The following is a 13,331-nucleotide window of genomic DNA, read 5'->3' on the forward strand; positions in this document are numbered from 1 at the left end:
ATCACGCTGCCATCACCTTTCAGCTTCAGCCCATCACCTCTTCTCCCGGTCATTTTGTGCTTTCCAGCACTCTGATGTTGTCTGCCTCCACGCATTCGTCTGTGCTCTGTCAGTGTGGGAGGACAGCATGAGCTCAGAGAACATTTCATCATGAGTGCGTTTTTTTCGCCTTCTAATCTTCACTAGCCTCTGGAAAGGAGAAGATCCTGTGATCCTTGAAACACATGCAGCTGGTGGAGAAAAAAAAAGGGACAGCGGTATTTAAAAAGACACATTTTCTAGAAAAATGGCTCCACTCTTTCAGGGTAAACCTTGCTGTTAACATTACATACACAGCACATGTGCTTTCGTTCCAAGGTCGCATTTTGCCTCCCCCCACCACGTGGCTAGCCCCTCACCCCTCCCTGTGGTTAACGGCGGGGAACATTTCTGTTCAGCCACAGGCAAACAGCTCAGCAGGAACGGGCACCTCTGAGTGTCCCCTGAAGAGAAGCACCCTCTTTCAACAAGGTGACCATGAATTATATCACTCTCCTGAGGATAACACAGAGAGATAAAGAACGGATGTTGTTTGAATGCCAGCAAACATACACTGCAATGCTTTGTTCTACAATGATTCTCGAGTACGTGCTACTGGCCTGGTGTGGTAAAGTGTCCTACCATGGTGGACGGAATAAGGCTGCCCTCCCCAGAAACCTTTTGCAAAGGCTTTGGGAGTACATCCAGGAGAGCCGCAAATGCCAGGGAAAATTAAACACTAAACATGCTTGCTTTTAAACCATGTATAGCATTTTAAAAGGTACACTCACCAGAGGTCCCTCTCCGCCTGGCGGGTCCGGGAGGCAGCCTTGGGTGGGTTCGGGGGGTACTGGCTCCAGGTCCAGGGTGAGAAACAGTTCCTGGCTGTTGGGAAAAGCGGTTTCTCTGCTTGCTTGCTGTGAGCTATCTACAACTTCATCATCATCATCTTCCTCGTCCCCCAAACCTGCTTCTGTGTTGCCTCCATCTCCATTGAAGGAGTCAAACAACACAGCTGGGGTAGTGGTGGCTGAACCCCCTAAAATGGCATGCAGCTCATCATAGAAGCGGCATGTTTGGGGCTCTGACCCAGAGTGGCTGTTTGCCTCTCTGGTTTTCTGGTAGGCTTGCCTCAGCTCCTTAAGTTTCATGTGGCATTGCTTCGGGTCCCTGTTATGGCCTCTGTCCTTCATGCCCTGGGAGATTTTGACAAATGTTTTGGCATTTCGAAAACTGGAACAGAGTTCTGATAGCACGGATTCCTCTCCCCATACAGCGATCAGATCCCATACCTCCCGTTCGGTCCATGCTGGAGCTCTTTTGTGATTCTGGGACTCCATCATGGTCACCTCTGCTGATGAGTTCTGCATGGTCACCTCTGCTGATGAGCTCTGGCCAGCGTGGCAAGCTGCAGGTGACCATGCAAACAGGAAATTGAAATTCAAAAGTTTGTGGGCCTTTTCCTGTCTACCTGGCCAGTTCATCTGAGTTGAGAGTGCTGTTCAGAGCGGTCACAATAGAGCACTCTGGAATAGCTCCCGGAGGCCAATACTGTCTAATTGTGTCCACAGTACCCCAAATTCGACCCGGCAAGGCCGATTTAAGCGCTAATCCACTTGTGTGGAGTAAGGAAATCCATTTTAAGAGTCCTTTATGTCGAAAAAAAGGGCTTCATCGTGTGGACGGGTGCAGGTTTACATCAATTTAACGCTGCTAAATTCGACCTAAACTCCTAGTGTAGACCAGGGCTGAGAGAGAGAGAAGAAATACCTATGGTAATGCCCCTTTAGAGATATAAATGGGTGGGGGTATGCTTTGTGCTGGTTTGGTTTTGTTTAATTTTAAATCATTAGTACACGTAACACTTTGCTTAACTTAATCCCAGTTCTCACAATAAAATAAAATACAAATTTAGAGATATAAATACTAAAAATCAACTGGAACCGCCATGTGGCACTGAAGAAAATAGCATGTTTTTATGTTATGCCAATGACATCTTCTAGGAGCTCTCAGAATTGACCAGGCAGGATTTCTAATCCTTTCAGATAGTGATAGTGATATTCAAGAAAAAGCAGAGGAAAATCAAGGTGGACCAGCTCACAGCAACAACCCTGATCGAGAGTTCAGACTCAGATGTTAGATATTGCAGAACCTGTGAAAACTTTTGTTATTTAGGTGAAAGAAAACTTTGTCCAGATGGACCAAAATACCATCTCAAAAGTCAAACAAATAAGAGAAGACATATTTAAACTATAGTTGAAGTTATATGAAAACACCACTAATTACTGTACAGTGTGAGATTTCTGTGGATTTGGGGAAAGTAGCCAAAGGAAAACGTCCTGGGAACAATGTGAAATTTGTCAGATGGAAAAAGAACATTTTTCACACATAAACCTTGTAGTGATGTAAACACTTGGGGTTATATTCCTCTTTGATAAACTCAAGTAATGCCTGTCAACACAACTTGCAAAATTGTAAGGCTTATGGGCAAGTAAGAAATCTATTTGTTTGTTTGTTTTTTGTGTATAATAATTTTATTTCCCCATTATCATCATTGCTGTGGTAAGGAGGGTGAATAGAATTTGTGCCTGAGCTTGTATATTTTCATATGACTGAGTCTTAACATTTATAGGAGTTTTATGTATGAAGGTGAACCTACACCATTTATTGCTGATTCTTTGAATTTTGAATCAATTTTGAAACACCCCATTTTTATATAAAAATATATGGAAAGCAGGTAACCAAATTACAAGGTGTTTAATTTATTTCATTTCCCCTTCCCCTTAATCAAATAGATCAAGATAAATAGAGCATCTATTTAGGAAATATGTTGAGTTATAATACAAAGACAACATTGATTGTGGTTTATGCTCATTATAGAGGTGCCCAACTTAAGAGGCAGGGAAAAGCTATGAAGATCTTTAAATTTGGGAATTTCTACACCCAACTCTTAGGGAAATGTATTACTTATTTGTTTCTGGCAGCACCCACAATTCACTAGGCTCTGTACAAAACCAAAAAAAGGGTTCCTATCCTGTAGTATTTATGTTCTAAGAAGGCAGAGTCAGAGCACAGGGGAAAGTCTACAATATAACCCTCCCTCATGCATAGACACACAAAACCCTGCAAAGATACATATGCCAGTAATTCCACTCAGCGCAATGGGAGTACTCATGTGAAATGTTAGATTCAGGCATGTTGGCAGGGCAAAAATGGCCAGGTGATGTTGGCAGTATCCTTATATTACAGAAGAAATATTATTTAAAATAAAACATATCTAGACTTTTCCTCCAAATTTTCCCTAAACTTGGTATAATCAGCTAGCTAGTTTCTTAAAAATGTCAGAGTAGGCATTGATATTCAAGTATAGCATGTAATATTAAATAGCCAACATCATCTAAAAAACAGTTCTAATATTTAGAATAATCAAATTTTTAACATCACATTGCTTACTACAGTTAAAGAACAATCATTTAATCCAAATAATGGTTGTTGCTCTAAGTTCATATAGATGTAATATTGCCAAGATTTGCACAGTATAATAATTTGGGAATATGAATATTAGAACAATACAAAATAACCATGATCCAAGTTAACAATCCTGTGAGAATACCCATTGGAAAGGGAATGGGGGAGATGGGTTTGGTGGAGAGAAACTCCACAAGAATCTCCTTGCAGAGATTTCCTGTGATTGTTCTGTCAGGAGGTTTTCAACCTCCCACACTCTCCCTTGTAGAGTAGGCAGTGGTTTTGTCCCTAGTCTTACTGATTTTTCTGATTTGTTTCAAGAGGCCAGGGTTTGTGCATGGATGGCCTGTGCATGTGCAAAAAGTATTGGGGTGTCCTGCCTATATGTGTGTGTGTGTGTGTGTGTGTAGTGAGTGGGTGGGTGGGTGGGGAGTGGAGTCGTGAAAAAATTAATAAAAACTCATCCTGCATTAACTTTATGCTCTATTCCTTGCAGGGCTTGATGGAGAACTAATGCATTTCCACTGTGCATACCCCAAGCACTCCTTAGCCTTAGATAATCTCCTTACTCTGTACTGAGCTCCCCATGGGATCTTGGTTGGGTACTGGAGATGGCAGTGTCACAAAAGTGGGTGAACATTTACGCCATATGCATGGGGGAGATCAATTTAGAGGATCTCTTCCATGCTGATAACTTTGGGGAAAAAAAGATCGAGGCCCATACATACAATATCCTGAAATATTATATCTAGAACTACAGAAGAGCCCAATCTTGCAAATTCTTTAATTATGCTATTAGTCCTTACTAACCTGAATAGGTTCAGTGACTTCAGTGAACTAGTTGTACATAGGGAGGAGAAATGGTCTTTTGGTTAAGGCACTAGCCTGGGACTCAGGAGATCTGGGTATGCTTCCTGCCTGTGCTGTATGTTTTCTGTGTGACCTTGAGCAGTTCACTTAATGTAAGTGGCTTGGCTCCCCATGTGTAAAACGGGATAACAGTATTCACTTTCTTTCACACTATGCCTATCTGGTCTATTTAAACTGTGTTTGGGCACAGATGGTGCCTGAGTTTGTACAATGCCTAGCACAGTAGAGCCCTGATCTCTGTTAGGAATTGTAGGCATTATTGTAAAACAAATAATATTTCTCATGTGAACAGAGTTTTGCAGGATTGGGTCCATAATGATTAAAACATATTATAACAAACAATTGTGAGGAGGTAAGTAGAGAGCACTTTGTCCCCCTCTTTATTTTTGAACAGTTTCATGAAATGATACTTGAAGATCTATCTGATCCTGCCAAGATTCATACTTAACATTCATAACTTGATTAGGAGTTTTGTGTACAGAAAGCAACTCAGATTCATGCCCTGTATATTATTAATTGTTATTAATAATAAGCAATGTACTGTGATAGTCATTTGCTCAAAATATGTAATTTTGTTCCAGATGTGAGTGCATGGTTATGGAGAAAATGTTTGATAACTCTAGGAATAAAATTGATATTTATTTGCCGTTTCAACAGAAATTGAAAAGGAAAGCTGTGGGGATCCTGGAACACCATTGTATGGCATCAGAGAAGGGGATGGATTTTCCAACCGGGACATTTTAAGGTTTGAGTGTCAGTTTGGATTTGAACTAATTGGAGAGAAATCCATTGTGTGTCAGGAGAACAACCAGTGGTCTGCAAACATACCAATTTGTATTTGTGAGTACCAAATGCTTTTTTTAATGCAACATATGTTACACGGCCCTTGAGTAATTAATTACTTGTGTGATTAATTGCAAAGTTAGTGCAATGTAATTATTTTTTTCTGGCATGGAGAATTTACTTTTGTTTAACGAGAGCTTCATAATATACTTATGCCAAATATACGTTCTATGACCACTTAAAATATTTTTTCTCTTCTTTCCTCTAGCAGTTATTAAAAGGAAGTATTATTATGTGCCTACATATAAAATGTTATTGTTAACATACTGTATTTTCTAGGAGGCTGTATATTTTATGTGTAAGATATTTTTATAGTAACTATTATAAGTTGATGAAATAAATTAAGTTAGTAGTTGCTGAATTGCAGTCAAAGGCATTTAAATTATTTACAGAAGTTTTCCATGCATTATGCATGAATATATTTTAGAACTTATATGATCATAGAGATGCATATTTCAGTTGTCTATCAATGATATTATGCGGAATAAACTTCACCAATTATATATGTGTGTGTGTGTGTGTGTGTGTATATCTATATATCTATATATATATATAGATATATATATTTGTAGTAACCAACATATCTCTCTCTTAACATTTACATAAAATATTATGGGCCAAGTATATTAAGAGCATCATCACTCACTTTCATCATTGTAGGTTAATTTAATATTGCTTAAATGGTGTGGTTAAACATGAAATATTGTCTTGATAGCAGCAAAATAAGCCTACCCTTACTTTGTGGCTAGTTTAATTCTTGTGCTTATGTATGCGCGACAAATGAGAATGGCAGAATTGACCTTCTGACTCTTAATGTACTCAGTGAGAGGTTTGTTCATCTAATCAGTTCCCTAAAGCAGAAAATAAGTGGTGCCAAAAAATTAACAACTGTTGAACATGGATAAATCATGAGGACTGCTGTGATTTCCAGAATCCGTTACTGTTCTATGTTGCCTGGGGTGTTGCTTTGAGCAGGAAGTCTGTAGAGACAAAGGGAGTGCGAAGTTACCTAAAAAAGAAAACCAAATTGATAAGTTCTCCTTTGGCTTCTTAGCTGGTCCCAGAGACATTGGCTTTTTCAGTTGAGATAATAAACACATCTTAAAGACATTTTAGAAAGAGATGATAATATGAGACAATTCTCTTGAAAATAGGTTCTATTCTGTTCTCTAATTTCCTTCTCTCTCTTTTGATAGTTCCTTGCCTTTCTAATTTCACTGCACCGATGGGAACAGTTCTTTCACCTGATTACCCAGAGGGATATGGAAATAATTTAAACTGCATCTGGACAATAATCTCAGACCCAGGGAGCCGAATTCATCTCTCTTTTAATGACTTTGACTTGGAATCTCAATTTGACTTCCTTGCAGTTAAAGATGGTGACTCTCCAGATTCTCCAATACTTGGTACTTTCACTGGTGCTGAGGTTCCTTCGCATCTTACCAGCAATAGTCATATCTTGCGTCTGGAATTTCAAGCTGACCATTCAATGTCAGGACGTGGCTTTAACATCACTTATAACAGTGAGTAGTCTTTCAATGTGGACTTTTCAAGTACATAAAACCAATTGTGTGGTTTGTCTTCTCCCTGAGTACTTTGCTTGAATCCTGCTTCCCCTCTCTTTGTGTTTTGTCTTAGGGTATTTCTAGACTTCAATCACTGCGATTGCAACTTGAGTAAACATTCTTGTGCTAGCTGTAATATAGTTAGCTTCAGTCCTGGACTAGTGAAACTGGTCAGCTCATGCTTCAGCATAGGCTAGCCCTGAAAGTAATTAGCTAGGGTTATGAGTGGGCTTGTACAGCCTGGCACTGCTCAAACTCACACAGCTGCATTTTCACAGCACCAGTACTCAAGCTAGCTAGAATAAAACTAAGTCGGATAAATCTGATCAATCTGCAGTCACGGCCTGTGACTATAGTCTAGACATACCCTTAAACTGTCAGTCTGTCAGCCAGCTGGTAATACCAGGCAGGGGACAAGCTGAGACTGCAGCCTACTGTGCAAAACATGCTTTTTATACTATTATCCTTCACTTCCATCCCTCCCTGTTTATCTGTTTCATCCATATCATGTCTTACCATAAATGTAGAATGTGAGCTCTGTCGTGACAACACTGTCTCCTTATTACCCATTTGTACAGCTCCTATTACAATGGGGCCCTGATCCTTGAGGAGTTCCCACCTGCTACGCGGATACAAATAATGTGTTAGCATAGTCTGTATTTCTTATCCTTTGTTGTATTTTGGGCTCCTTCACTACGATGTATTTCTTCTATTGCTTAAGGGCCCGATCCTGCAATCACATAGTATTGAGGCTACTGTTTTACTACCGTGAGTAAAGGTTGAGTTCTCACATCTGAGTTGTTGTCATTTAAGTAAAGCCTAAAGCTACCCCATGTGAGCAAATGTTCACAGGATGGTTTCCTAAGACTTTCATCCTGCAAAGACGTATGAATTTTCTTAACTTTATGCACTGCAAGTTGTCCTGGATCTTTTGCAGGATCGGTGTCTAAGATTGGGGTATAACCACAGTCATAACTATTAATATTTTTCTGAAGGATTTAATTTGCTTGTTTACAACTACTTCTCTGTACTAGGATTACAGCCGAAAAGGGAGATGCAGAGCGATTAGCACATTACAACGTCTTGTTAATTATATTTTTCTCAGGGACAACAGCACTTCATTAAACATTGAAAAAAGCTGATGGTTTAATATTTCAAGGTCTTATAAGTATAGCTGTTAGAAAAGATGTCTATTCATACTGACCTTTGCAAGGGTTCCCTCCCGACTCTGAACTCTAGGGTCTGACCTGCTCAGAAACAGACTATCAGAAAGGTATACTACAAATTGAAGTAGAAAGGGTTTCTGATATGCTGTGAAAGCTCTTGCACATCCTGTTACTGTGTATTCACTGCTTGACTACTGTCAGGGTTCCCTCCCCACTCTGAACTCTAGGGTACAGATGTGGGGACCTGCATGAAAGACCCCCTAAGCTTATTTTTACCAGCTTAGGGTAAAACTTCCCCAAGGCACAAACTCTTTGCCCTTGGAGGGTACGCTGCCACCACCGAGTGATTTAACAAAGAATCAGGGAAAGGACCACTTGGAGTTCCTAGTCCCCCAAAATATCCCCCCAAGCCCTTACACCCCCTTTCCTGGGGAGGCTTGAGAATAGCATCCTAACCAATGGGTTACAAAGTGATCACAGACCCAGACCCCTGGGTTTTAGGACAATAGAGAAATCAGTCAGGCTCTTAAAAGAAACAGAACTTTATTAGAAAGAAAAAAGGTAAAAGAAGCACCTCTGTAAAATTAGAAGGGAAGCTAATCTCACAGGGCAATCAGATTTAAAACTCAGAGGATTTCCCTCTGGGCAAAAACTTTAAAGTTACAAAAAGAAAACCAGGAATACACCTTCCTCTCAGCACAGAGAAAATCACAAGCCAAAACAAAAGTAAACTAACGTATTTCCTTGATAGTACTTACTAATTCTAATGGAGTTGGATTGCTTGCTTGCTGGATCTCTCTCCAGCAAGCACACAGAACAGACAGACAAAAGCCTTCTCCCCCCTCTAGATTTGAAAGTATCTTGTCCTCTTATTGGTCCCTTTGGTCTGGTGCCAGCCAGGTTACCTGAGCTTCTTAACCCTTTACAGATAAAAGGATATTGTACCTCTGGCCAGGAGGGATTTTATAGTGCTGTATACAGGAAGGTTCTTACCCTTCCCTTTATATTTATGACAGCCTTGCTGAAAGAGTGCTGTTTTTTTTCAACACTGAGCCTAAGCAATTAATAACAATGTGTTTATTGCCTTTCCGAAGTGACACTGGTGGCAAATACTGTCACTAATAAGTTGTCAAAGAGTAATTAAAGTTAAATTAGCTGTGACATATGTCATAGCAACTTGCTATATAAAACTGCTGCCTTTGGTTCTCTATTTCTTTCTATTTCAGACTGTGTCTTTCTTTGACTGAAGTGTCTATTACACATCTTATTAAAACTAAATTTATATGAGATTATTCTATTCCTAGGGATTTATATAAAGGAGATTAATAAATTAAGTTACATTTTCTAGTTTGTTCATATATCTATATATTTTCTTTAAAAGTACATTTGAAGTATCTGAAAGAATTGCAAACCACCAGTGGAAGATTTTTGTATGTTTTTACACTTGTAGAACTTATAACCAGCCTTAAAAACAAATAAACAAATAAAAAACACCAACTTTCCTGGGAGTCAAGCATGCCAACTTTCATTCCCCAACAATTTTTTATATTAAAGTTATGAATCCTTAAAAGAGGAAAAGACATCCTGAGAAAAGTCCATGCTATTGTATATTAATATGCAAACTATCATATCATTCCCAAGTAGGGGTTTTTTTTTTAGGTAAAGCAGATTATGTGCAAATTCACATGGGCTCTCCTGAATTTACTGTAAGTATAATGGTGGGGGATGGAGAAAAGATTTGCTCTCTGCCAAGAGCTAGAAAAAGTCCAATCTGAACTGTAATAGGAACCTTTAATTTATAGAGGATTTTTCCATTATGTGTTTTTTTTTTTGTTTTTCCAAGTGATTAAAACTATTTTTAATTGCTAGGCCATGGGCCTGGTTCTCCTCTCACTTTTACACCTCTTGTACCCTGGACATACTTCAGTGATTTAAATGGAATTGAGCCTGATGAGAGTACAGAATCAGGGACCCTATTTTCAGGCCTGTAGATATTTCATGCACTTGAGACAAGTCTCTATCTCAAAAATTTAGATGGCTCTGTTGAAAAAGAAGAAGAAAGAAAGAAAACCAAACAAAACAGAATTGGAATCTATGAAAAGAAAAAAGGGGAAAAATGGTGGGAAAAGAGAGTGCTTTGATTATGATGTGCCTCAGGACATAGCAATCATTTAAAGTATGTGTGATAATATCTGAACATTTGCTCATAGATGAGAAAACAATGAGAACATTACCTTAGTAACCTCTACTAAATGCATCTATTGGTATATACTTTACAATAATATTGTTTAAAATAATATTTTAAACCTTTTATATATATTAAAACTTAACTTAAGCTTTTCTCCATTTTGAAATAGATTTTAAATGTCTATATTTCAAAATTCTTCTTTATGATTATGTTTAAAGTAGAATTTGTGGGGGGTGGGGGAGGGCGAGGGAGAGCAGAAGGGCGGCTCTTCAGTTAACATTATGCTTGCAAAAGAAAGAAGTGAGAGCAGCCCCACATACCATGTCAATTTTTTCTCCAGTAGTGGCTCGTGTTGCAGTCTGATAACTTACTGAGACATCCTTTCTACAAAGTGTGAGCATAAAAGGTTGCTCTGAAGGCCCATCATAGTGGTATGAAGAAAATTCCTGTTAGTTTGAGTGTATTATTTCATTTGTAGTGTTCCATTTTCCCCTAACACTTATGCTGTATATAAGTCTAATCATTTTCAAAGCCACTGTTTGTCCCCTCTTCCTTTCAATATCATATTTTATTTTGCAGAAAAAAGTACAAAGTGTTCATTCCTTGTAGGCTAAACTAATACCACACTCAAAGGAGGATTTCATTTATGTGTTACTTGAAGAAAGAAAGGCGGTTCCTTATCCACATTTGGGGGGAGTTAAAGGGACCTGCAAGATAAGTACTCAAAACTGATTTCTAAGTAATATTTCTAACTGTCTCTATCTTCTGTGCCATATTTTGAATTCTGTAAATGTGAGATCTCTATATACTGATTTTTTTTTCTGCAATAGCTCTGGTCCAGAGTATTTTTATTGCTTCACTGAAAAGAAACTTTGTTGTGTCACATCCTTTTGGCCTATAGAATTTTTACAGCCCCCATTATAATAAACAAACAACAATTTATGCCCATTCTAGCATGTCTGTTACTCCTGGGGGAATTCTGTGCCACTGCATGTGTGCAGAATTCACATCCCCCACAGATTTCTTTGCTTCCCCACAGAAAAATGATTTTCTGACACAGAAGCAAAGGGAAGCTCCAAGAGCAGCCACACACCACTCCCTAGCTATGCAGGTACATCATTTCAGGCACCCGGAGCAGCCGGCAGAGAGGTAAATCACTGCAGGGCAGGGACACCCCAGGCAGTGGCTCCTACCCTGAGCTGGGATCAGCTACTAGTCCTGCTGGGCTGGAGGCAGGAGAGGAAGGGACTTCCTTCTCCCCAGCAAGAAGTAGCTGGGGCTGTATCAGACCTACTCCCAGAAACCTCCCCCAGCTGCAGGAAGCTCAGCATCCTCCCCTGATTCCTGCCCCCATGACTCCTCAGCTGCAGGGAAGAGGGGTTGCTGTTTGAGGAGCTGCTCCCTCATCCTCCCAAGCCCCGTGCATCTGGACCTTCATACCTCCCCCCGTACACCCAGAAGCCCCCTAGCCCTCCATAGCCAAAGCCCAACCCACTGAACCTCAAGCCCTGCATCTGTAGTCCCCCTACACCCAGACCCCCTGCCTCCAGACCCCCACCCCTGCACCCAGACCACCTTCCACTGAGCTCCCTGCACTCAACCCCCCACTCCTCCACACTACCCTGAGCCCCCACATCCAGACACCCATGTTACTGACCCCCAACTAGCTGCACCCAGACCCCCACCCCACAAAACCCCACTCCCATGGCACCCAGACTCCCCCACTGAGCCCCCCACACCCAGACCCCTCCTCTGAGCCCCAACCACCTTCACCTTGAAGCCCCTACAGAGTCCCATTGCCCCTGCACCTGGAACCCCTTAAACGAGCCTCTGTGCACCGAGATCCCCTACACCTAGACCCCTACAGAGTTTCCTGCACCCAGATTGTCCCACACAGAATCTTCTCACCCCACACCTGGATCCCCCGCACACTGATCCTCTTCACACTTGGATCCTGCCTGATTGAGCCTGCCTGCCCCACACCTGGCACAGAGGGGTAGGGCCCCAAGGTTTTTTCTGTGGCAGGTCCAAGCCCTGTGCTGTGTCGGGGTGGGGTGCAGCCTTACTGCTGAGTCTGTGTCCCAGGTGTGGCAGGCTGCAGGATGATCTCCCACCTTCATGCAGCCAGTGGCCTGTGTTCCCCACTTCCATGCTAGAGCCTCTGCATTTATTTATTGACATTTAAAACTTGCAGCATTTTGCAGAATTTTAAAATATTGTGCACAGAATTTTTAATTTTTTGGCACAGAATGCTATTAGGAGTAGTCTGTATGTCATCTAATGCATTTGGAATCTGATACCGAGTCTATTGAAGTCAGTGAACAGACTCCCAATGACTTCAGTGGACTTTGAATCAGGCCCATAGAGACTGGTAGATACAAGTGATTGGCTAAAGGAATAAAGTGGGATCCACTAAGCATCAAACTGCTCAACCTCAAACAGGACCCTTTGGCCAGATAAACAGAATTCCAGGGAAAACAAAGACCTTTAATTTCCCCCCTATTAGTTTTGATGGTCCCATGTTTACAAGGCTATGCTTTGTTTCATTCTCTGTGTGTGCATTCTCTGTGAGTTAATGGAGCGACAGAGAAATAGAGTTAATTTTATATGTTCGCTTAAAAAAATGGAAAAGTGCATGTGAATTTTTTATGAAGTGAAAATTAATGGTTGATCATTGTCCTGGTAAAACCCTCCCTTGTATTTAAAAGTGGATAACTCTCCAGATGGGGATGGGGTTCTGGTCTGCAGATCTCACACCTGTGCGAGTAGTAATACCATCTGCTACTTAACTCTCAAAGTTCACTTTGCTTCTGGTTCAAGCAAGACTGACTTCTTTTGTGTAACATCTCTACAGTGGAGAATGGATCCATATCTGTAATACTAACAAATGTGGAATCCTCTTTTACTTTCTTGCATAATACCCCATATTCAGATGTCAGAGTACTGTCCTGGACAGAAGGATAAATCCCTGAAATAGCAAAATGTAATTGGTGTTATGCTGTATGTTGGCATGCTGGTGAGCATAAATGTCATGAAAACCAGATCTACTCTGTATACTATTGATATGCCTGAGCCTTCTTGAGAAGGTTAGGGTTAGGGTTAGGGTGGCTTACGAAAGCTTATGCTCAAATAAATTGGTTAGTCTCTAACGTGCCACAAGTACTCCTTTTCTTTTTACGGATACAGACTATCATGGCTGCTACTCTGAAACCT

The 13,331-nt window shown here is 40.6% G+C and overlaps 1 protein-coding gene across 3 annotated transcripts in view; it reads left to right on the plus strand.

Annotated features, from left to right (window-relative positions):
* The window catches only part of CSMD3 (CUB and Sushi multiple domains 3), a 1,179,008-nt gene that overhangs the window by 644,020 nt on the left and 521,657 nt on the right, over nt 1-13,331 (plus strand). For all 3 annotated transcript variants that reach the window (XM_048841517.2, XM_048841518.2, XM_048841519.2), the window contains 2 exons: nt 5,014-5,196; nt 6,396-6,722. In XM_048841517.2, the coding sequence (XP_048697474.2) occupies nt 5,014-5,196; nt 6,396-6,722 (510 nt within the window). The remainder of the gene's footprint in view (nt 1-5,013; nt 5,197-6,395; nt 6,723-13,331) is intronic.

The sequence above is a fragment of the Caretta caretta genome, chromosome 2 (assembly GCF_965140235.1).
Source record: "Caretta caretta isolate rCarCar2 chromosome 2, rCarCar1.hap1, whole genome shotgun sequence".
Taxonomy (NCBI): Eukaryota; Metazoa; Chordata; order Testudines; family Cheloniidae; genus Caretta; species Caretta caretta.